Below are 24,751 nucleotides of genomic sequence, written 5' to 3'. Positions count from 1 at the left end.
GCAAGCATGTTTCCATATACAACATTAACTTTTTTGAAATATAAAGACATTTACAGAAAAAAAAAAGCCACTCATATGTTAGCCTAATGGAATTTACATGAAAATTCTTGAAAAAATTTAGACTGAGGTTTCTCTCATTCTCCCCACCCACTATCAAAGCAGAAAAGGAAAGCGTTTGCAGAAATTTTATAAACATCATGTACTGTAGATTCAGAACCCAAAAGAAAACTTAGTTGTTTTTTATTCTTTATAGAGCCATCCAGTTCAGCAAGTACTTTATTTCATTCACTTTGTTGTTTCCCTTGCCCATTGTCAAAGGAGCAGAGCGTTCAGAAGGCTTCTCTCTATAGCCAGTAGCATAAAAAAAGCCCAAAGTTTTCTTCTCGGTTTCCATGTCGAGTGAGATTTCAGTGTGTCTGTTTTCTCTCCAGGGCCTTCTCTCCCTGTTTTGGAGGTTTTTTTTGTTTTTTGTTGTTTTGTTTTGTTTTGTTTTTTAGTTAACTTTAACTACTTACTATAAGTGGCTAAGACCCTTAAGTGTAAGCTCTATCCTAAAGAGCACAGCCTATCTCTCCAAATATCTTGCCACGTATGCAGTTAGGCTTATCAGAACCACATAATTAGATTATCAGATTCTGGCAGTGTGGTGTACACAGGAAACAAAAGAAGACAGATTTTTCTTTAAAAGGTGATTTTTCTACTGAAGAACTATTGCCAGAAGACTTTTAAATCATGTTTTTAGAACGAGGTATATTTAGACATTTGGTTGGATTTTTAATTCTTCCTGTTTGTGATGGTTCTTGGTTTGCTAAGACACAAATGGGCAAGAGCTGTTCTTTTAACATGTCCACACCTATGGGAAATAGATGCAGGAACAGATTGCTGCGTGTGTTCAAAGTTGCATTTTTTCCATTGTGATACTTTGTCTCTTCAGGCTTCCTCATTTGGATATGTGGGAGGAATTCTTTCACACCATGTTGAACATACCCGATTGTCATCATCTTCCATCTTTGGATTTGTTGAGACAAAAGCTGAAGAAAGTATTTGAACAGCAGTATTCCAACAAGATTAAGACCCTGCGTAATAGGCTAATTGTGCTGCTCTCAGAATATAAGCGGTTGAGAAAATAAAATACGGATATGGACCTTATCCAAAAAAACACTTTGTAAATTTAAAACTCCCTCCCTCCCATTTTGAATCCTATTTTTTCCACACTTTTATTTATGTATGTATGTTAAAAAATAAAGCCCATAAGATATATCCATGTGACCTAGTTGTTATAAATAGTCTAACAAAACGACAAAGTAAGGAGACCCATGTGAAGCAGGCTAATCAGTTGGGTTGCTCTTTGTATACAAGCTTTTATGAGAATGATTCAAATTTTAATGCTTTCTAGACATCACCTTCCTAAACACTGACCTATTTAAGTCCAAAGTAGGCCAAAAAGACTTAAATTTTATGTTTAATTAGCATATGTATGATTAGGTTTCCTTATGGCACTTTCAGACAAAATTTTTTTTGTTGATTTTTCTCCCCCATCCTTCTGACCCCTTTGTACTTTTCTTTTTTAAAAAATATTCTTTTTTTTTTTTTTTAAAAAAAAAAATACTTATTTATTTATTATGTGGGTGCTGAGAATTGAACTCAGGACCTCTGGAAGAGCATCCAGTGCTCTTAACCTCTGAGCCATCTCTCCAGCCCACCCTGCTTTGTACTCTTAACACATCCTCCCCCATAGCTTACTTTCTGCTTCCATGTCTCATCTGTCCATGTCCCTTCCTCCTTCCTCAACATATTTTTTCCTTCTCAAGGTCTTTTTAGTTTCATAGCCTACTGTTACTGTTGACTCCACTTATATGCATGTAAACATTGTAAGTTAGGGTCTGCATATGAGAGAAAACATATTTTGTGTTTTTCTAACTTGAGTTATTTATACTTTCTAACTCCATCTATTTTCATACAAATTTCGTGATGTACATCTGAATAGAATTCCATTCTGTATGATACCACATTCTCATTACACAGCCATCAGTTGATAGACATCTCCGCTGGTTCCATTTCCTTGCTGTTGTGAAGAGAGGGGCAATCAATATGGATGATCAGATTTCTCTGGTAGAATACCCAGGAGTGGGATAGCCAGGTCATAAACAGTTCTGTTTTCACTTTTTTGAGAGACCTCCACACTGATTTCCACAGTGGCCACACAGGGTTACATTTCAACCATTTCATACTCACTAGCATTTTGTCTCTTGTTAGTGGTAACTGTTCTGATGAGGGTGAGAGACTCAAAGTAGTTTGGTTTGGCATTCTCTCATGGCTAAGAATATTGAATGCTCTCTTATAAGTACTTGAAAGCCATTGCTACTTCTGAGAACGTTCATGTTAGCCCATTTATTGACTGGCAGATCGTGTGTGTGTGTGTGTGTGTGTGTGTGTGTGTGTGTGTGTGTGTGTGCGCGCGCGCGCGCACGCGCGCGCGCGCACTTAGTTTCTATTATTCTTTGAATATTCTATATATTTACAGTGAGAGAAAGTTTTTCCCCACTGTGTAAACTGTCTCCACTTTGCCAATGTCTCCTTTCCTATGCTACTGGAGTTCTAGTCAGAAAGGTTCTGCCTACATCCATGTGCTGTTCTTTTGCTTTGCTTTGCTTTTGGTTTAAGTAGCCTTGTCTGGCTTAGAGCTCCTAGAGATCCGCCTGCCTCTGCCTCCCAAGTGCTGGGAATGTCCACAACCAGCTCCCGTAGTCGTTATGCCGGGGTCCACAAGGCCTTGTTCCTGTGCCGCTGCCACCTGATGTCAGGCTTTTGACTCATTGGTTTGGCGGGTAAATTGTATTTCCCTGTAGTCTTAATTTGCATTTCTCTTATTGATTAGGCCAAATATATCCACTTTTTTTTGGAGGGGGAGCTAGACTTGTGTTCTTTTTTAGTGAACCCCCATTTGTCCATTTTCTGTATGTTCTTTTTCCTTTTGTAAGGCTTGTATGTAACTTCAAATTATTTATCCCAAATGAACTTAGAGTTCTGCTTTATAGACTGATTTATAGTCTTTTTATTATTATTAAGAAATTTTCTTTTCACTTTACATACCAACCACAGATATCCCCTTCTTCCCTCTTCTCCCTCCCCCCAACTCACCCCCCATCCCACATTTCTCATGGGGAGTCAGGAGAGCCTGGCACACTTAGCTGAGGCAGGTCCAAGCCCCTCCCTGCTGCACCAAGGCTGTATAAGGTGTCACACCCTAGGCACTGGGCTCCAAAAATCCTGCCCACGCACCAGGAACTGATCCTGATCCCCCTACCTAGAAGCCCCCGCAAACAGTTCAAGCTGAACAACTATCTCCCGTATCTAGAGGGCCTAGTCTAGTGCTATGGGGCTCCATAGCTATTAGTCCACAGTTCATGTGTTTCCACTAGTGTGGCTGGTAATTCTGCATGTTTTCCCATCATGATCTCGAGGTCCCCTGGTCACAGAATTCCTCCTCTCTCTCTCATCTATTGGATTACTGGAGCTCAGCCTGGCGCTCAGCTGTGGATCTCTGCATCTGCTTCCATCAGTCACTGGATGAAGGCTCTCTTAGTCCAATCAGCACTAGCCTGATTTATAATCTTATATGGCATTTGACTTTTATGTCTTAAAATGTTATCCTCAATTGAAAAAAAGGCCCTCTAGTTTTTTTTTTTTTTCAAAAACTAGTACTAATTTAAATATTTAGGACTATTTCCTGGTTGTTTATTTTTTTTTATTAAGAAAAAGTTTTCATTCATTTTACACACCATCAAAGATCTCCCTTTTCCCTCCTCCCGCCCCCCCCCCCAGCCTCCCCTGCCCACTCCCTGCAACAAGAAAGCAAGTTCTTCCATGGGGAGGCACATCTAGTAGAAGCAAGTCCAAGCCCTTCCCCTGCCTCAAGGCTGCACGAGGTGTCCCATCATAGTGGTTGTTTATTTTAAATCAGCCCCCTCCACATGCTAATTTTTTTTTTTAAGCTGCGAGTTTGAAAATATGAAGCCTGTTGACTTCAGCTTACTCTTTGAAGTTTCCATATTACTTTTGGTTTGGGTTTTGGTTGGGCGGGTAGTTTTTTTTGTTTGTTTGTTTGGTTGGTTGGTTTGGTTTTTGTTTTTGTGTTTTGTTTTTTGTTTGTTTGTTTTGCTTTTTCAAAACAGGGTTTCTCTGTGTTGCCCTAGCTGGCCTGGAATTCAGAGATCCACCTACCTCTACCTCCCAAGTGCTGAGATTAAAGGTGTGTGCCACCACCACCCAATGCCATATTACTATCTTTATGAAAGCAGCGTGTATTTGCGTCATTCCTGTTTTTGCTGTGTCTTTGTGTTAAAGATTGAAAATGATGCTAAACAATGGTGCGGTGCTACTGGACATTCTTCTGCTTCAGTGGGAACACTTCCAATGTTTATCTAAACAATGGTGCGGTGCTACTGGACATTCTTCTGCTTCAGTGGGAACACTTCCAATGTTTATCTAAACAATGTGCGGTGCTACTGGACATTCTTCTGCTTCAGTGGAACACTTCCAATGTTTATCTAAACAATGGTGCGGTGCTACTGGACATTCTTCTGCTTCAGTGGGAACACTTCCAATGTTTATCTGTTAAACTTCTTGATACTCTCCTGATATGGCTATTTTAAATTATGTTACTATCTATTGACATTGTTGGTTTTCTTGCATCTGTATCGATCCAACTGTATGCTAACCCTCTCTATTAATGACACGTAATTGGTTTCACACTTGCATTGCTATAAAAAGGTAAGTAGGGGAGATTCCCAAATAGGTATTTATTTTGAAAACAAAACAAACCATCCTGTCCTGGATTGTATCAGTCAAGGCAATGATTCAAACACATGCTTTCTTAGGCCTATAGAAAAGCCTTCTCCATCTTATTGTAACTGCCAGTGTATTTTAAATTTGCCTTGATTTATGACTTTCTTTGTTCTGTAAATCTATAAAACTTAATGAAACTGCTTCCACGTTGGAACACGGAGTTTGGAGTAACCTAAGTCTGTGTCTCCAGGCCATGGTCACTCATAATGGCTCCAGAATAAACTCTGACTTCCTTTAACGTGAGTGAGAGCTGTGGTTATTGCATTGACACTAGTAACTTGGAAGCTGATTGATTACATATTGACATAACATCATGTGTGCTGAGATAAACAAAATGTACTACTAAAGGCAATTCCGTCCACATTCGTTCATTTAAAATGTATTATTAAAAATTTTCTCTATTCGTTTATTGTTTTAAAATCAAGTTACCAGAAAGCTTAGTTATTCAGCTGCTAAGAAAAACGAACAGGAGTAGATGATACCAACTTAGCTATGATGCAAGGCAATGTCTAATGTCAAACAAAAAATGCGGAGCCTATCCAGAAATCAAGACAGTCTTGCAGCAACGGTAAGATTCTATACTGGTCAGTTTCTCCCTGACCCAAGAGCCGCGGGACGCTGCTCCCTTGCCTCACGCATGCTCGGGGCGGGCCCTAAGTGGGCGCTGAGACGTTTGATCCTTACGCCTTTCCGTACTCCATTCTACGTACCCGGTGGCTGCAATGGCGGACGTATCCGAGAGGACGCTGCAGGTGTCGGTGCTAGTGGCTTTCGCCTCTGGAGTGGTCCTGGGCTGGCAGGCAAATCGGCTGCGGAGGCGTTACCTGGACTGGAGGAAGCGGAGGCTGCAGGACAAGCTGGCGACAACTCAGAAGAAGCTGGACCTGGCCTGAGCGCGCGCCGCGGCCGGAGCTCTCCGGATCCTCACTCCCCACGCCCCACACGGCCCGGATCGGGTGAGCCGCGTGACTGCACGCCCGGGGGAGTCCTGGGTCGCCTTTGCACGGCTAGTTTGCACGGCTTGCAGGAACGTGGCTTGCACCTAGAGCTCAGAAAAGTTTTGTCTTCTCTAGTTACTTACTCTTCCGGTGTTACAGCTCAGTTTAATGGAATGTTTGACCACGTGCGATAGAATTGCACCTTAACATTTAACTAAGAAATGGAAAACACTGGACAGAGAAAAAAGTGGGGGGGGCGGGGAGGACAGAAGGAACTGTGAAGCATTTCACGCCCCAGACCCCAAATTCTTTTTTTGTTAGTTTGGTTGGTTGGTTGTTTTGTTTTGTTTTGTTTTTCGAGACAGGGTTTCTCTGTGTAGCTTTGGCACCTGTCCTGGAACTCTGTAACCAGGCTGGCCTCGAACTCACAGAGATCCGACTGCCTCTGCCTCCTGCATGTGCTGGGTGGGATTAAAGGCATGCGCTGCCTGGCCAAATTAATTTTTAATAGACCCATTGTAGAGCTATGGCTTTGATGTTTCTGCAAACTTCAATTCAAAGTTAAGTTTTTGGTAGCCAGATAGAATAGAAAAAGTAGGTGTTAGGAGCCTTGCGTTTCATCATAGCTGTTCATCAGCGCTGTAGTTTTCTTAGCATTCTTGGTTTACCTTCACAGTACCGTAATTTAAAGATTGTGTGTTACTGATTTTTTTATTCTTTCTGTTTTTCAACAGCTTGTCGAAGATGGATATAAAGCACTGGAAAGAAATCATTTCTTCTTGCACTTTATGAATCTATTTTTAGAATAAAAAAATTAAATATCTTTGAATCTTTTCCCTCCTCACAAAGGAAAGGAGTATTTTGCCTACCATTCAGTTTGCTGCAGCAAGAGCTCTGGATCCTGAAAGCAGAGATCTTCTTATGGAATCTTTCACATTCTTGGTACAGCCTAGAGGCAGATTTGACCCAGGGACCATTATGGGTCCTTTTTCTAGATGTATTCAGAAAAGATAGGAGCTGTGGCAAGTGACTGAAGTAAACATTATAGATGTGAGAATGAAAGTTTACTGCAAATGTCAAGTTGTGCTGACGTGGAATGTACATGTGAAGGGGAAACCTTTGAGTAGAGCTTAATGATAAATGCCAGTCATGTCAAGTGACCAAGTCCCTGGTTGTTTATTTATAAGATGCATTTCTGACGCACTGTCCTCATTTTTAAGAAAATCAGTTTTGTGTCTCAGCACCATTTAACATAAGAAAATTAAGAAAGTTCATTCTTCAGGGAAACCCCACTACCCATTTTCCTAGGATTGTTGTGCCTTATTATTTCTAACTTTGTTCTTACTCTGTGAATCCATCAAGGGCTAAAATGTTGCTTCTTAGAGCTCCAGCCTGTTTAGTAGGCTGAAGTTTTTTAGTCAACATCCCTCACCCAGACTTAGTTGAGGATCTTTGAAGTAGAGTAAATGGGGTTATTGCCTGTAGGTGGTGGTGGTATATATCTGTGTGGGGACCAGAGGTCAGCTTCAGGTACCTGCATAGATTGCTCTCCACCTTTTCCTTTTCCTCATGTATGTATAATATGATGTACCTGCACATTTATGAGTGCATATGTGAATATATATGTAGTTGTAGATCCAAAGTTTGCCTAGGGACTGCTGCTCCACTTGGGCACTTATGTGGGTTCTGGGACTCCTAACTAGTCACGTTTGCAGCAGGGACTTTAACCATAGACCCATCTCTCCAGCCCCTCACTGCAACTGGGAATTCCTATTTGGCTGGTCTGGTCTGCCTGTTTCCAAATTCAAGACCCTGATCCTCAGCACTTGTGTTACACATTGCCCTGTCCCACCTCGGGTTTTTACACGGATACTGAGTGTTTGGTGGTAGATCTTCATGCATCTATAGTCAGCATTTTCCTAATTGAGCCTGAAGGGACTCTAGCCAGTCCAAGCATGGCAACATGACCTGCAGGCCTTACCCTTCTCCCCCATTCCCACTTCCTTGCTAAAAACTGCTAGATTACATTTCTAAAGCTAACCACTAAGGTCCATTCCCTTATTTGGCCACTTCCTCCTGAGGCTGACTACCAAGGTCCAGCTATCAAAGTATTGAAGTGCAGCAATCAAAAGCTCCCATTGACATGCCAATCAAAATTGAACACCTCGTCCCAACATGGGGTTTCTCCTTTTTACCTTTATAAAGCACCATTTGTCTGTGGGCCATGTCTGTCTCTCTAGCCAGAGGCAGTCCTTTGTCGCGGCCCCATCCCCCCCCCTTCTCTTCCTCTGAGAAATTCATCTTGAGAAATTTTTTTTGAAAAGTTGGAAATTGCATTTTATTCATAAAAATACATTCATTTTACTCAACAGGGGCTTTAAAACAGCAGTCCTTAGGTATAGTGTGTAACCTTAGCAAACTATTAAAACAGTAACAAGAATAAAGAAATAACAAAATCTTAATCCAATATGAAGAAAACCAAAAAAACAAAGCACAAACATCCCAAGGTATAAACCAAGAAAAAAAGACAAAATCAAGCATATTTCAGAGTTTCCTTTGGAATTTCATTATGGAAGAGCAAATGAGACAAGGAGCTGTCTTGTTCTCTGTAGTGAATTATCTTCAGCAACACTTGTGCATGACATGGCATCAGCTTCCATCTTGGGGTATCTTGTGCTGATACCAATCTCTTTAGAGCCATCTCTCCAGCCCCAGGGTGGGGGAAGTTTTTTTAGTCAACATCCCTCACATTTTGTCCCAAACTGAAAATCCAGGGTTAAACTAAGTTGTGATTGGACCAGCTCTGTCTCTGGTCCTGTTCCTGGAAGGCCTGATGTTTGCATTGGTTTTTGTTGTTTTCAATTTTATCTGTGTGAGTTTTGCCCGAGTCCGTATCTGTGTACCATATGCATGTCTGGTACCTGCAGAAGCCAGAAGATAGTGTCAGTTCCCCCTGGAACTGGAGTTTTAAAGCAGTTACGAGCTGCCATTTGGATGCTCGGAATTGGATCTGGGTCCTTGGCAAGAGCAGTCGATGCCCTTCAGCACTGAGCCACATCTTCAGCCCTCTTTTCTAATTGCTTACATGCAGTATCCAGATACACTCAACCTCCTTTTATGTGTCTCCTCTGAGCATCCCTCTCTAAACATGTTGGTGTCCTATGCCATACTAATCTCGTTTTTTCTACTACGTGTTCATGTTATATGTCCTGTGTGTCTTTAGCCTTATAATGGACCATTCCCCTTTGAGACATCACTTGTGTCAACATATCTTTCCCTTCTACCTTCTCTTATTTAAATGTATGAAGTTCTCTCCTTCCCCACACCGGAAAAGTCTTCCATGGAGATGGTACTTCTATCTTGGTCAAATTGGAATCAGTAAACTGGGAGCCAGGAGTCACAATAGCAATCAGATACATTGGGGATAACATGGTCAGCTGGTGAACTTGGATCATCACCGTTCATAAGTGCAGGGTTGCTGTAGTGGAGTTTGGGAATTGGATCTAGAGGGTTGAGTCTCGGGAAATACTACCACCTTTCCTCAGAGTGAACAAAAAAGCGGGGGCTCTTGAGAAATATCTATTTGCTGCACGAGACAGAATCGCCACCCTCATAGAATTCAGGTTGGACCACATGAAAACTTGGGAGAGACATTTTAGCAATACCCCAAATGGCAAGAATTTAAAACCGCCTCTGGGCCAAGTGTGATGGCACACGCCTTTAATCCCAACCCTAGGGAGACAGGTGGATCTCTGTGAGTTCAGGGCTACACAGTGGGGCTTTTTCAAAACTCAAATAAAACCGCCTATCCAGTGACAGTATGCAGCGAAACCATGAGTCCCACAAATGTCACAAGAAAGCTCTCATTAACTAAGTAGTTTATCATACTTAAACTGTTTTTAAAGATTAGTTTCGCAGAACAGGCGTCGGAAAGCTGCACAGAACTGAACACTGCATGGTACAAGGTCGTGATAGTGACAAGAAGAAGTCTGGGACTCGAGGTTCGTACCCACCCTAAGAATCCAGAGGCGTTGTTTTCTGGTCCTTTAGCGAATCCCGTGGCGCTGGGTAGCGGCGCCTGCTGATAGCGTCATCTTGCTGAGCTCCCGCTTTGGTTTCCTTGGCAACCGGCGCGGTCCCGCCGGCGGCGGCTAGGCCGATGCTCGCCCGGCGGCCGCGGGACCCGCTGCAGGCGCTGAGGCGCCGCGGGCAGGAGCTGAAGCTGCAGGTAGGTGCTGGGGAGAGGGCCCCACATCCCAGACCCGAGCGCCGGCGGCAGCGTTCTAACCCCGGCCCCCGCCACAGACAAAACCTCCAGAAAGCCTTGCGGGTCAGCTAACACCTCCCGTCTAACGACTCACCAGCTCCGAACCTCCGCCTCACCCCTGCCGCCCATGTCTAAACCAGCCAGTTCCACCCCAGTCCTGCGCAGCTCTCCTTGGAAAGCCATCCCTTTCTCAAAGTCGAGTGTAACAGGTGTCAACGAATAGTCTTAATACCTGAGATCCAATAAACGAGCCAAAGACAGGAGAAAAGTTAATTTCAAAGGTAATCAGACACTAGGCTGGTTGATTACATTTCCAGGAATCTACCGTTTGTAATTAAAACTAGGACGGAGGCAGATATACAAAAAGTGTTCGCCACATTTTTTGCTTATAATAGAAAAAACTGGGTATGAATAAAAGATCAGTATTGGGGGAAGGATTAAACTAACCCATAGATGGATTGTTGTTATACAGGGATTCTCAGTTCTTGTCTTGAGGGAAAGGATTTAGTGGCAGGACACAAAGCTTAAACAGAAGTTTCCATAGTAAAAACAAAACATATGCTCCAGAGAGGCTGGAGTGGGCTGCAGGAGCTGGAGAGGAGTAGATTTTAACAACTTTTAATCGATATTGATGGCATGAATGGCATATCCATGACCCTCTTTCTCTCTCAAATCACGGTTGACTGGACTATCGTTTTAGGGTATTTCTGATGCTCCCCTAGAAATGCCCATGTATTGGGGTGAGGGGATGTCAGAATTGCAATATAAGCAATATAATGAAGTCTGATTCTTTGAGGATGTGACACTTTGTTATGGTACATGTGTGGCAACTGAGAACGTGTTCTGGCCTCCTTGGTTCTGTTATAACAGGAACAATCTTAACTGCAGCTTCAAGGATGTTTAACCACAAAGGGGCATTCTGACTGGTCAGGAGACACAACTACCAAGGCAAGGCTGCAGTTTTCCTCGGTGATGTCATTTCCGATTCCTTGTTTACTTAGTATTGTCTGGTGGAATCTGATAGTGCTATGAGCATATTTTCGCTAGAGCTTTTGGTGTTTGGAGGTAAATATTTGTGGTAAGATATCAAGCTAGAAAAAGACTGTGAGGAGCTGGAGAGATGGCTCAGTGGTTGAGAACACTGGCTACTCTTCCAGAGGACCTAGTATAGTTCCCAACACCCTCATGGTGGCTCACAGCTATCTAACTCCTGAGGAGCTGATGCCCGCCCGGTTCTAGACTCTGAGGGCACTGGGCATGCATGTGGTACACAGACACACATGCAGGCAAAACACTCATACACACATAAATAAGTATGAAAAGGAAAAAGACTGTGAAATGGAATACGCACTACTTCAATAACATTTGTTATATATAGTATACATAAAAAGATATAGAAGGAAACAGGACAGGAGTATGTAGGGCAAATTGCTAATGGTTATTGTTTGCCTTTATATGTATTTTTTCAAGGCACTGAATTCCTATTACTCTTAAAAATAAGAACCAAGGGATGGGGGAAATGATGTAATTATAATCTCAAAAAAGTGATAAAATAACCAAATAAATAGCAATTAATGGGTTGTCTATTTCTTTTCAGAAATTCTTGTTTTATCTTAGACAGGGTCTGATTATGTAACTCTGGCTGGTCTGGAACTTAATAAGGAGACCAAGTTAGCCTTGAACTCACAGAGCTCCTCCAACCTCTCTGCCTTCTGAGTGCTGGGATTAAAGGCATATGCCACCATACCTGGCTATTTTACTTTTTAAATATGTAATCTATTACCAAGTATTTTTTTGCTAAATAATTTAATAATCTCTAACAGAGTAAGAGATTTAATGGAGTTTGCATGTTACTTAGTTTTGGACTTTTGTTTTAAAAGTACAAAATTTTGTATGTTTTCACCATAAAGAAATGATACTTTTAGACCATGATTGGAAAAAGCACAGGGACAAATAGCCAAACTAGTGGAAACGCATATGAACTATGACCCAATAGCTGAGGAGCCCCCATGGAACTGGATCAGGCCCTCTGGATAAGTGAGACAGTTGTTTAGCTTGAACTGTTTGGGAGGCCCCCAGGCAGTGGGACCAGGACCTGTCCTTAATGCATGAGCTGGCTTTTTGGAGCCTGGGGCCTATGCTGGGACACTTTGCTCAGCCAGGGTGAAGGGAGGAGGGGACTGGACCTGCCTCTACTGAATCTACCAGGCTGAACTGAATCCCCAGGGGAGTCCTTGCCCTGGAGGAGATGGGAATGGGGGGTCGATAGGCGGGAGGGCAGGGGGGCAGGAGGAGGGAGAACAGGGGAATCCGTGGCTGATATGTAAAATTAAATTAATTATAAAATTGAAAAAAAATAATAAAAAAAGAAAAAAAGAAATACTTTTGAGAAGATAGATAGACTAGCCTGAATTTAAATGTTCATGTGTATTCAGACATCATCCTTAAATATGTACAGTTTCTGCGCTAGAGACAGTGGAACCTGGGAGAATGCAGTCAATAAATGAGGTGGATTAAAGTCTCACACCATAGCCAACTTTATTCAGAGCCTCAGACAATTTATACTCTGACGGTTAAGAAAGGTCACGTGAGTAAAGTTCTCATGAGTTCAAGCTTTATACAATCACCAGGACAAGCTGCACGTGGCAAAAACAATGTGTTTCCATAGAAGCCTATGAGTAACAACAGCTGAAATAAATTCATTCCTATCCACTACTCCTGGGAGGAGCCTGAAAACATATTCCAAGAACAACTCAATGTTTTGAAGAAACTGAGGTCACAAGACTCTAGTTTTCTTGGGAGTTTTCTCAAAAGCACTCAGAATTCTCTCAGACTCCATTCTTGGACAGTGTTCCAACAATATACAACTTCGATTTTTTTGTCTGTCAGCTAAATCTTAAATTTAAAAAATTTAAAGTACAAAATATTTGACAAATAAATATGTAGACCACTTTATATTTGAATCACAGTGGTGAAGAAAAAGCAAACTATGGGCTGGAGAGATGGCTCAGAGGTTAAGAGCGCCGGCTGCTCTTCCAGAGGTCCTGAGTTCAATTCCCAGCAACGGCATGGTGGCTCCCAACCATCTGTAATGAGATCTGCTGCCCTCTACTGGTGGGCAGGCATACATGCAGACAGAACACTGTATACATAATAAATCTTAAAAAAAAAAAAAAGCAAACTATCTTCTGGAGAATACAAATAAATTAGTAGAACACTGACTTCCACTAAGTTTAGTAGAATTTTAATATGGGGATCTAGATCTTATTTTAAATTTACAGAGACATTAAGAAAACCAAAGAAAGCTTCAGAAGTATGTTATAAAAATAATTATTAGTTGGGCATGGTGGCACATGCCTATAATCCCAGCACTTGGGTAGTTGAGACAGATCAAGGCCAGCCTGGGCTACATAGCAAGATGCTCTCTCAGTCTCCTCTGCCCTCTGCCCCTCGCCCCTGTTCGTGTGTGTGTGTGTGTGTGTGTGTGTGTGTGTGTGTGTTTGTATGTATGTATGTATATATAATAGCTATTATTGGGTTTTTGGATAATTTTTTTTAGTTGCTATTAGATTATTATTTAGACTATGCCTAATCTGAGAGGATATAAAAAATGCAGGTCAGGGATGTTCTCGCTGTTTCCTGCTAAGGAGGGTCTTTGTCAGAGGGGGTAGTCCTGGGTCCATTGAAGAGGGGATCCTCTGGTGGTGTAGCAGGGAGACAGTCTTAACTTGATTGGCTGTGATGGATCACAGTTACCACCCTGTATCCCTGAAGAGCTTAGAAAATCATTATTAGAGGACTGTAAGCAGATGATTAGGTTGTGGAGTAAAACTGAGAGATTTTCTGGGAAGGCTGAGGAGGGGGAGGAGCAGAGGCAGGAGACTGGGTCAGTGAGAAAGAATGGACATAATTCAAGGTGGCAGTGACTGGTACCGTTGTCAGGACTGTTGCACCAAATGAGCTATCAAAAGAAGGGAACAGGGAGAAATAGAGGACAAGGTAAAGAACTGCATCTGGTCTGGGATGAAAAGGATGACGGTCCCTTTTAGCCAGATTTCTCCACGACATCTAAAGTGTCTTTTTGCAGATGTATTGGGAGCAAATGGAGTGTTGTAGGGCGAGAGCTCTTGGGAGAGCTTGTATGGAATCTTCTGTTTGGGTAGAGGGTGAAATTCAGTAAGTAAAATATTTAAAAGACAAGCTGAAAACATAAGTACAGGAATAATAAGGAACAAAGCGTGAACAAGGGTGTGTGTGTGGGGGGTACAGAATGGGAGGGAACCCTGAGTCCATAAATAGGAGGAGGCCTGTGGTTGAATTTCATCTGGCTCCTATCTCTAGGCATCATCTCAAACCAGTTAGGATTTGTTGGTGTGAAAGCAGCACTGTTCAAGGGGCACAAACCCCATCCTTAGCCGCAGTCAGAGCTGGTCCTTTGTAATTTTGGAGTGCAGCAACAGCCAAAGAATAGAGTTGGTCCTGAAGGATGATAAGCTGAACTGAATTGGTGAGACAGAGAACTTAATGGATGCAAAGGAGGCTTCAGTCCAGCTGGTTTAGTTCTGAGTCCTAAAAGCAATGTCCACGGTGTCCAGAAGAGGGATGAGTTGGATGGCCCATGGCCCATTAGTTTCCTTTTTTAGGTCATCTGAACTGCTTTTAGGGGTTTGGCGGCATCAGTCTCTTGGTAACTGCTTCAAGGCTGACAGAAAGGGGAGCAGCAGCTAGAGTGTCTCAGAAGATGATCCATCCAAGGGGGCCATGAAAAATCCAACAGATGGCAAAAGTCCACAGCATAAGTCAAGAGATAATAACTGTACAACTTTGTGATGGGCATTAAGAGACAAAGGTACATGAGGAAAACTTTTACACCAAGATGAACATGAGTCAGTATAATGTGAGGTTAAATGCAGTTGTACAACTGGCTAGACCATGACCAGAGTTCTGCAGAAGGATAAGGTGACTGTAATTAGCTGTGTGTTTACATCATACTCTTGCATAGAAAGCTGTGTAAAAGAAGTCAGGTAAAGTCAGCATCCAAGGAGTGAATCTGAACAGAAAGTATCTAAGTGATATCCCTTGCTTCTACATTGGATGACTTTTGTATATTTGTTTCACATATTAACAATGACCATTATTATTTAATGAACAAAAACAGTATCTCAAGTAAAACATAATTTTTGGTGAAAAACAATTTGCTAAGGTGAAATTGGGACTCTTACCTTAAATGACCATATCTAGCATTTGAAAACATGACTGTTGGTGTCTTCTGGTTGTTCAGGTCTTGTTTCCACAGCCATATTGGTGAGACTTGTCGGTGTAAGAGACACTGTCTCACAGCAGACTTCTGTTCCTTTGGCTTTTGCAATCTTTCCATCCCCTCTTCCAAAATGTTCCCTGAACCTTAGATGCAGAGGTTGTGTTGTAGGTGTATCCATTGGGGCTGGGCTCCACAACTCTGCATTTTGATCTGTTGTGGTTTTCTGTGATGGTCTTTTGATTGTAAAGAAGAGTCCTTGGTGGACGAGGAGCCCTTTAACGCCGTGTCTGGAAAGGATGCATTGATATCATTGGCTAGTTTTTGCCTGTTCCTGCAGAGATACCTGAAGGGAAAACCAGGAATAGATTTCCATCTCGGTGTCCACAGAACACAGAATCACCTGTCATTTGGGCCATGGCTTTGATGGCTGGCCCTGTCACTGGGGGCAAATTTTAATAGCACTCTGCTGGGCACCACACACCAAGAGTGAAGAGGAAGCTAGTGCAATTTATGTCTCCCCTCCCCGACACTGCCTTTCCACATACTCTGTAGAAAAGCCAAAGAATTCGTGCCTCTTGGTGGGTGCCTACCAAAGGTAAAGGAGTGCTTCAAAATACTAAGTCAGGAGAAAGTCCTGGTATAGTCAAGACTACGAATCTTACTTGGCAGTAAGGAATGAAATATGAAATAAAGCACGAGGCTCAGAAGGCTTACCAGAGCCAGGCTAGCCAACTCCCTTTTCAGAAATGTCTATGAGCGGGAAATCTCATTTGTACTGGGACAGTGAGCAGGTGTATCTCAGAAAAGACAGAGTGGAGATTTATTAGGAAATAAAGTCACTCTTCAGGGCAATTTACTCTATCTTGATAAGGTTTGGGCTTATAAAGCATATCCATCTGTTAAAATGCAACCAATGTGTGCTTCAGATTTGTGCACCTTCGTGGGAATCTTACATTAAGCAGTGAGCTCTAGCTAGTGAGGCCAATGGTAGATTATTTGAGGAACGTGCATTGGTGACTTGCAAGGAAAAAAAAAAACTGCATACATAAAACAAACAGGTATAGTCGGGCGGTGGTGGCGCACGCCTTTAATCCCAGCACTTGGGAGGCAGAGGCAGCCGATCTCTGTGAGTTCGAGGCCAGCCTGGACTACCAAGCGAGTTCCAGGAAAGGTGCAAAGCTACAAAGAGAAACCCTGTCTCAAAAAAAAAAAAAAACAACAAAAAAAAAAAAAAAAAAAAAAAACGAACAGGTATAATAAGATGTTAATGAAAGGATCCAAGTAGTGCTGTTTGCTATAAAATTCTACTTTATGGTATGCCCATGTTCAAAACTGTTTATTATATATTGGGGGAAAGACTAGTAAATTCTATTTCCTAAGGCTATACAATAATTAACATGTTGTCTTAAATTATCTCCATTTGTCATAGGTTGATAGTCTGGTTACTGAAAGCCAACTGACAGGTGCTCTGGAACCGAGTAAAAGGAGAGATATTTACCAAAGGTAACGGGTGCTGCTCATGTGCTGTCCAGGGGCTGCACTTCTCAACAGTGAGGCACAATCCAGCGAGGCTCCCTCTCCCTCTCCTTCCCTCTCCCTCTCCCAGTCTCTCTCTCTCTCTCTCTCTCTCTCTCTCTCTCTCTCTCTCTCTCTCTCTCTCTCTCTCCCTGTCTCTGTCAGTCTCTTACTCTCTAACTCTTACTCCCCCCCCCAATAAAATAATAATGCAGAATAATGTGGAAGTAACCGTGGGTAAGCTTTTCAAAAATGTATGTAAAAATATTGCTTTCAAGGGGTCTGTATTAGAATGGAGAAGGTGAGGACGGAATTGTGTTAGGAAGAGGGAAGCTTGCTTACATTTTCTTCTCTGTACTAAGCCTCATACTTGGCACTGTGCAAACTTTTTCTTCATTCATCTTCACAATAACACTGTGAGATACCTGTTAAACATAAACGAGAAAATCAAGTTAGACGTTGAAGTAGGAAGACAATACAAATGTTTAGGGCAACCGAGAAACAGGAGTTCTATGAAGGGAGAGGTGGTACTTAGCTGCATCCTGTGGTGATGAGCCTTGAGTTTCTGGGTAGTGATGTAGCACAGATCCAGAAGAACCACAACATAGCTGACAGTGTGGACTTGCTGTCCTCATGACAGTAACTGTAAAAACAGCAGCTTAGGAAGAGTTACCCTAGGATACTGGCCTGAGGAGCCCAGATTTGGTGACCTGGTCACAAATCTCTAAAAGCCATTTGTCTGTGCTCGGGGTAGTAAACTTCAGCTGTCTTCATGTGACAAACTGTATTCTAGGTGAACAGTGCACCTTGCCACTCAGAGACTGAATGATTTAATAAAAATAATTTCCTAGTTCTGACAAAAGAGAACTGACTTATACTTTATCTTTTAAAAATTTTAGATGTATCCAGTTAAAACAGGCAGTAGATGAAAATAAAAATGCTCTTCAAAAATTAAACAAGGTAAGTATGATGAATCACAGAAATCTTTTATACAAATACTTGAAGTGGGAAAGAATTTCAGCTGGGAAGTTCCTGGGTTTGCTTTAGAGATGCAGTCTGGCCACAGTCAGCTCTGAATTGCTGCTGTCTAGTTTGCTTCTGTGGCTGTGATAAACACTGTGCCCCAAACCAACTTCAAAGAGGAAAGTTATTTAACTCACAGGTGACCGTCTTATCAGCAAGGGAAGCCAGGGCAGGAGCTCAAGGCAGGAACTCAGGCAGAAACAAACAGAAACCGCAGTAGAATGCTGTAGACAGATTTTTCTTTGGGCCGCCAGCTCGCAAATTATGACCTGGAGACTTATTATTAATTATAAAAGCTTGGCCTATAGCTTAGGCTTGTTCTACTGGCTCTTATAACTTAAATTAACCTGCTTTTATTAATCTATATTTCACCACATGGCTTTCTTTTGTTCTGTACCTCTGACTTGTTCTGCATCTTCTGATGTCTCCTCTGTGCTAGGATTCATCCCCAATTACTCTCTTTGCCTGGAAGTCCCACCTAGTCTTCCTGCCTAGCTATTGTCCATTTAGCTTTTTATTAAACCAATCACAGTGGCACATCTTTACATAGTGTAGTCAAATATCTCACAACAGAATGCCACTCACTAGTCTGCTCTGGGGCTCACATCCAGCTGCCTTTCTTATACACAGCCCCCCCCCTGCCTGGGCTGGGCCCTCTGACAGCCATGCCAGCAGGCCAAGCTGATGGCTGAGTTCTTCATTTGAGGTTCCCTTTGCTAGGTGTATCAAGTGGACAACCAGGAAAAGCCACCACAGTTGCCCATTAGCTTCATTATGAAGCTTTACTTGAAATCAGAGCAGCCAGGACCTCAGATACTAAAAGACTCTTGCTGTGATCACATTACCCAGCACTGCCACCTCAGAAAGCCTAGAAACAGCTACTTACAGGGTTTTCCCTTCTTTTACATTGGAGTAGTTGTGTGTTACAGTTTAGAAATGCTTCTGTGGAGAGAGAGTACCTGGTTAAGAGGTCTCTTGATGACATAATATCTCTCGTATCAATGATTCTACGAAGTAAGATAACAAGAATTTGCTCTTGACAGTCCTGGGATTTTTAAACATGAACCAGAGTTTCCATGGTGTCCAGGGCTAAAGCCCCATGGAGCATTTAAAGTGGAGTCCCCTGTTCTGAAGGCTCGATTCTGCACCTGAGCATCTGGCGGGTTTTTTTGTTTTGTTTTTGTTGTGGTGGTGGTTGTTTTTTATTTTTCAAGATGGTTTTTCTGTGTAAACGTCCTGGCTGTCCTGGAACTCACTGTGTAGACCAGAGTGGCCTCAAATTCACAGAGATCCACCTGCCTCTGCCTTCTGAGTGCTGGGCTTAAAGGTGTGTATTACAATCAATCCATGTGAGTCTATTAAATGGGTAACAGAATTAATTAAGATATAAATTGAGGAAATATACTCATGATTACAGAACGGAGTAGACAGCAGAAGTCAAGTCGTCCTCTGATCTGATCTGGAGCAAATACACCTCTCAGCAGGAGCAGGGAGAAGGGGCCTGTGACCTTTCTCCAACTCCTTATAAGAGGTCACGTACAACGGCAGGAAGCACCGCCTCCTTTGGGCCATATAGCCCAAGGTCATGGGCGGAGCAAATACCACCACAGGTGTGCACCACAACACCTGGCTTCTTTTATTTATTTTTTTAAAAATATTTATTATTTTTTAAGTGTACGAATGTGTGCCTGCCTGACTGTATGTGCCACTTGCATATGCAGTACCCTCAGGAACCAGCAGAGGTCATTGGATTCCTTAGAACTGGAATTAAGGCAGTTGTGAACATGGGTACTGGAAATCAAACCTGTTTCCTCTGCTAGAGCAGTAAGCACTCTTAATCACTGAGCCATCTCTCTAGCCCTGATGTTGTCCTTTTTAAATTAAATATATCTAGGGAACCTGGGGCTGGTTTTCCAATGAAGCAGATCCATGTTCTCTCACAGGCTGATGAATCTGCACCTGTCGGGAACTATGAGAAGAGAAAGGAGGAGGAGTACAGTCTTCTGGAGAAGCTGACCTGCCAGCTGCAGGAGCTTGCTGTGGGCGTCAGCAAGAAGGACACACTCAAGTATGCTCCTGTCTTCCTCCAGTTCTTTGTCCCCACCTTTTATATTTGGTTAGGAATCGAGACGTACGGCAGTGTGAGCAAAAATGTGTGTATGTGTTGTGGATTCTAGAATGTGTTAGCTCATGTGAGAGATGCAAAGAGGCATCATAGTCTCTGCCCTCAGACTATCCTAGCTGAGGCAATAGATTAGAGATCTGAAAAGCTAAATAAACCAGTGTTAAAAATACTCAAGCAAGGGATGTGATTTAGGTTGTCTACTTATATCATTCCCTCTTTCAAAGAACGTAAATGTTGAAACGTTGAAAGCAGAAATGAGCTTTTTGTTTTTGTTTTTGCTGGAAAGAGCATTAATAATAGTTTTTACAAATTATAGAACAAAAATCCAGTAGGTTTAAATAAATCCAGTTGTGGCGAAAAAAAGCAATTAAATCAATTATTGAGACTCTTCAAATGCTATTGCTCAACTGTTTGATACAGGCTCTTGCTGTATAGTTCAGGGTGGTCTTGAATTTGCAGTCTTCCTTTCTCAGCTGCCTCAGGGCTGGGATTATGGGCATATGCCAGCATGGCCAGCTTGTTCTCTGGCCTTTTACACTGAATTTAGGGAGAATGATGAATATACATGCACATTTTTGGGATTTTTCTGATATCTAGGATTGAGAATGACCGAGTAGCCAGTGTTGTGTTTATGCTTCCATTAGAAACAACTGTAAGGTCTGGGGGTGGGGGGTGGTCAGCTATAGGAAGACACCGCACAAAACGGGACTGATATCCTTCATACACCAGATGTTCAAAGTGAGTCCTGCCCTCACCTCTTCCCTGGGGATGAAGTGGACCCTAAGCAGCTAACCAGCAGTCTCACTGAGCTGATGGGTCAGAGATCACATTTTAGAGTTGCTGAGTCCACTGGGCCTGGGTCCTGGTATTATAGAGTGGAAGGACTTGAAGAGAGACAAGTACAGACATCTCATGTCAGCTTGAGCTCTCAGGGTGTGATTCCAGAAGACCTAGCAGAAGGCCTGTACTAAGAAGCTGACAGCACTGGGCAGTGGCAGCGCACGCCTTTAATCCCAGCACTCAGGAGGCAGAGACAGGTGAATCTGTGAGTTTGAGGCCAGTGTGGTTTACAGAGTGAATTCCAGGACAGCCAGGGCTATGTAGACAAACCCTGTCTCAAAAAAAAAAAAGTGGAAGCTGAGAGTTTAACAGATTGTAGAGGCTGGAAAAATTCAGACTTAGAACCTAGAGTAAAGAAACCTTAATGAAAACCAGGCAGTGGTGGCACATGCCTTAAATCCCAGCACTTGGGAGGCAGAGGCAGGCAGATCTCTGAGTTTAAGGCAAGCTGATCTATAGAACAAGTTTCAGCTAGAGCTATGCAGAGAAACCCTATCTCAAAAATCAGAGAGAGAGAGAGAGAGAGAGAGAGAGAGAGAGAGAGAGAGAGAGAGAGAGAGAGAGACTGACCTTAATGAGATCATAGGAAGGCACAGGAACTAGAAGTAAGGAAGAAACTCTCAGAATAAAGACAAAATGGAAGTAGATGCCCAAGAAAGCATAAAAGTAGACTGTAATGGAATAAGGCAACTGTATAACATTAAAAATATCACCACTCTAAGAACACAATATAATCCAGTGTGTAAATGTGCACATCACAATAGCTAATAAAGAGTTACTAGAAATGCCGAAACATAAACAAAATGCAAGGGGAAATAAATGAATAGCACTGATAGCAAAGGTGGGATCAGATCTGAACAAGACAGTGGAGCTGGCTGGCAAGGACTTCTGAAAATGTGAGTGATACATTAAAGAAAAGTCAACCTGGAAGGAAAGACAGAAGAAATAGGAAGAGATAGCAAAGGTTCATAGAATCCTAGTACAGAAAGAAATCAGAGGAGCCGTCTACAGCTGAAACACACACTGTGTAAGGTGATGTAATGGATGAGAACTTTGTAAATCAGGTTTAGTCTACAGATCTTAAAAGATGGTAACATACCTCATAAGCAAAAGGGACAAGAATGCCTAGACACCGGATGAACCACATGTGAGGGTTTGGAAAAGATCTGTAGGACAGTAATTTCCAATATGCTGACAAATTTATAGACGAAAAGGTACCTATTAGATTAGAAGATTGGAGTGGTAAGTGGGGGAATGAAAACTAGGGAAAGAAAAGGTCTGAGATAAAACTTAGAGTAGATGAAAATTTAAACATTGAGTGGTTTAGCATTACAATTAAGGAAGGAATCTGTGACCTCAAGGACAGGTTGAACATTGTTAGTCTTATACACAGGAAGGAGAAAGAGGAGGAGAAAAAAGAGAAAAGGAAGAGGGGAGAGGGGAAGAAGAGGGAGAGGCAGAGGAGGTGACAGTGACAGTGACAGTAGTCTATTGCTCCAAACTCCAAACCGAAACTATGTTTTCTGTTCCTGTTTATCTTTGGTGTCAGCACTCTGTGTGTGTAGGTGGGAGTTTGCCTGTGCTTGCCACCTGGCACCAAAGTCCCACAACCATTTATAAAATTCGTGTGTCCCGCCTGGTCCACAGTCAGGACAAATCTCTCTTACCCACTGGTTCCGCAGCCGCTCGGACCCAAATAAACACACAGAGGCTTATACTATTTACAAATGATATGGCCTAATGGCTCAGGCTTCTCACTAGCTAGCTCTTACCTCTTAAATTAACCCATTTCTATAAATCTATACTTTGCCACATGGCTTGTGGCTTACTGGTACTTTTACATCTTGCTTCTCCTGGTGGCTAGCAGCGTCTCTTCTCTCTGTCTCCTTTCTCTCTAGTTAGAATGGCCTGCCTAACCTTATTCTGCCTCACCATTGGCCAAACAGCTTTATTTATCAACCAATCAGAGCAACACATATTCCCAGCATACAGAACAATATCACCCATCATGTATGTATATATGTGTATATACATATACATATATATGGCCTTTGTTCAATTCCCAGCACTCTAAACACACAAGACCAACTAATCTAATCCAAGGTTATTCAAGGAAGAATGGGTAGAGGCAGAATTTAAACTCAGTGCCCATGCTGTGAGCACCGTATAGAGATGTTTGAGTCGTGTGTGCAGGGACAACTCGAGGGTTTGAAAACAGTCCAGTGCCTCAGCTTCTTCCTCCTCAGTCCCTCTAGCCCCTGAGCCCAGCTCAGTGGTGGAAACTGTCATCCACACTCTTCTCCTACTTTCCCCTTCCAGCTCCAAACAGGGGCAGCTTTTGTCCAGACAAGCTTTCTCTGCTCACTCTGCCTGGATGTGACTTCAGGTGATCCTGTTGATAGAATTGTTTTTCACAGAGACGAGGCACACAGTGACAAAGAGGAAGATGATTTGACTGAAGAAGATGAAGAAGAAACTGAAGAAACTGGTGGAGAGGAAGAAGAATCAGGAGAGGAGAAAGAAAGGCAGGAACACACTTCCCCGACACAAGCAGAAGTCGTCAAGTACTTTGCTCTCGGGGACTTCGATGCTCAGCAGGCTGGGGACCTGACGTTCAAGGTAGGTGTTAGTCTGCAGCTTAGCCAGGGCAGGTGCATCCCTAACGGTAAGAAAAGTCCCGAGAGCTGTCTGTGTGTGTGTCTGTGTGTGTTACACAGTCCCAAGAGCTGTCTGTGTGTGTTACACAGTCCCGAGAGCTGTCTGTGTGTGTGTTTCACACTCCTGACAGCTGTCTGTGTGTTACACAGTCCCGACAGCTGTCTGTGTGGTTGTGTTACACAGTCCCGAGAGTAAACCTTTAGAAAAATAACCGTAACTTATAAGTAGCACTAATAGGAGATTCTCTTATTAAAATGACTACTTCTAAAGATTTTTTTCAAAATAGCTATAGTTTGATAGCTCCTAATTAAGGGTACATTTTATAATCGTGGTATGCATGAAATTATTCACCTCAGACAGAGCCTGTTGCTTGAAGTAATAGGCATGCTTCACTTTGTTAGAGGCAATTCTTCAGAAGCCTGGCACTGTGCACAAGCCTTTACTCCAGCACCCAGGAAGGAGAGACAGACATATGTAAGTCTAAAACCATCCTGGTCTACATAGTGAGTTCCAGGCCAGCCAAAACAAAACAACCCCCCCAAAGTCATTTCTTCCAGTCACTCATGCTTAGTCCATATATAAGTAGCAGGTGGGTGGAAAAATAAACTCGGGATTTTTTTCTTAGTGCTGGAGAGCAAACCATAGGCTTTATGTGTGCTAGGCAAGCATTTCCCACTAAGTCAGCCTGGCTTCAGACTGGCGGGGTTTTTGTTTTTGTTTTTGTTTTGTTGTTGTTGTTTTTATTTTTCAAGATGGTTTTTCTGTGTAACAATCCTGGCTGTCCTGGAACTCACTCTGTAGACCAGGCTGGCCTCAAACTCAGAGATCCACCTGACTCTGCCTCCTGAGTGCTGGAATTAAAGGCATACGACGCCGACGCTGCCGCCGACGCCACTACCACCCAGCTAGACTTGTGGTCCTTATATTTTTGGTTGTGAACCTAGCCTTTAACAGCTGAGCCATCTCTTCAGCCTGACTTGTGGTTATTAAAAAAGCTTGCAACTTTCTGCTATCAACATAAGTTGAAAATTTTAAAGACTGTATTAATCTTAGTCCTTGTAGTTATCAAATTTCAAATTAAATAACAAATCAATAAATGATATACAAGTATATTATACAGCTAATATATTTACATTTTTGATTCATGAAATTATTTTTCAGTTCTGAAGAATACCTTCAATATTGACAGAATATATACTCTAAGAAAGACTTTGTTTCTCAATATCTTCAATGGTAGAACTTCTTTGATAATCAAAGATGGAATATATGCCAGTCAG

General features: G+C 42.4%; 3 protein-coding genes across 8 annotated transcripts in view; all 3 read left to right on the top strand.

Moving 5' to 3' along the window:
• Bub1 (BUB1 mitotic checkpoint serine/threonine kinase) overlaps window positions 1-1,528 on the top strand; it is a 32,559-nt gene extending 31,031 nt beyond the window's left edge. For 2 of the 3 annotated variants that reach the window (XM_028893404.2, XM_037205206.1), the window contains exon 25: window positions 935-1,527. In XM_028893404.2, the coding sequence (XP_028749237.1) occupies window positions 935-1,130 (196 nt within the window). In that variant the 3' untranslated portion in view covers window positions 1,131-1,527. Of the gene's footprint in view, window positions 1-934 lie in introns of all 3 variants that reach the window. The other variant, XM_037205207.1, reaches the window with a different exon arrangement.
• Window positions 1,529-5,535: 4,007 nt separating this feature from the next.
• On the top strand, window positions 5,536-6,946 carry Mtln (mitoregulin). Its single transcript, XM_037205205.1, has 2 exons — window positions 5,536-5,804; window positions 6,521-6,946. The coding sequence occupies exon 1, from the start codon at window positions 5,571-5,573 to the stop codon at window positions 5,739-5,741; it is 171 nt and encodes a 56-aa protein (XP_037061100.1). The 5' UTR covers window positions 5,536-5,570; the 3' UTR covers window positions 5,742-5,804; window positions 6,521-6,946.
• A 2,955-nt stretch (window positions 6,947-9,901) lies between these two features.
• The window catches only part of Nphp1 (nephrocystin 1), a 50,245-nt gene continuing 35,395 nt past the window's right edge, over window positions 9,902-24,751 (top strand). For 3 of the 4 annotated variants that reach the window (XM_028893392.2, XM_028893391.2, XM_028893390.2), the window contains exons 1-5: window positions 9,902-10,014; window positions 16,743-16,816; window positions 17,728-17,788; window positions 19,795-19,919; window positions 23,234-23,435. In XM_028893392.2, the coding sequence (XP_028749225.1) occupies window positions 9,946-10,014; window positions 16,743-16,816; window positions 17,728-17,788; window positions 19,795-19,919; window positions 23,234-23,435 (531 nt within the window). In that variant the 5' untranslated portion in view covers window positions 9,902-9,945. The remainder of the gene's footprint in view (window positions 10,015-16,742; window positions 16,817-17,727; window positions 17,789-19,794; window positions 19,920-23,233; window positions 23,436-24,751) is intronic. The other variant, XM_028893389.2, reaches the window with a different exon arrangement.

This window comes from Peromyscus leucopus, chromosome 4 (assembly GCF_004664715.2).
Source record: "Peromyscus leucopus breed LL Stock chromosome 4, UCI_PerLeu_2.1, whole genome shotgun sequence".
Lineage (NCBI taxonomy): Eukaryota > Metazoa > Chordata > Mammalia > Rodentia > Cricetidae > Peromyscus > Peromyscus leucopus.
The sequence above is the reverse complement of the archived record's forward strand: the minus strand, read 5'-3'. Positions and strand labels throughout refer to the sequence as shown.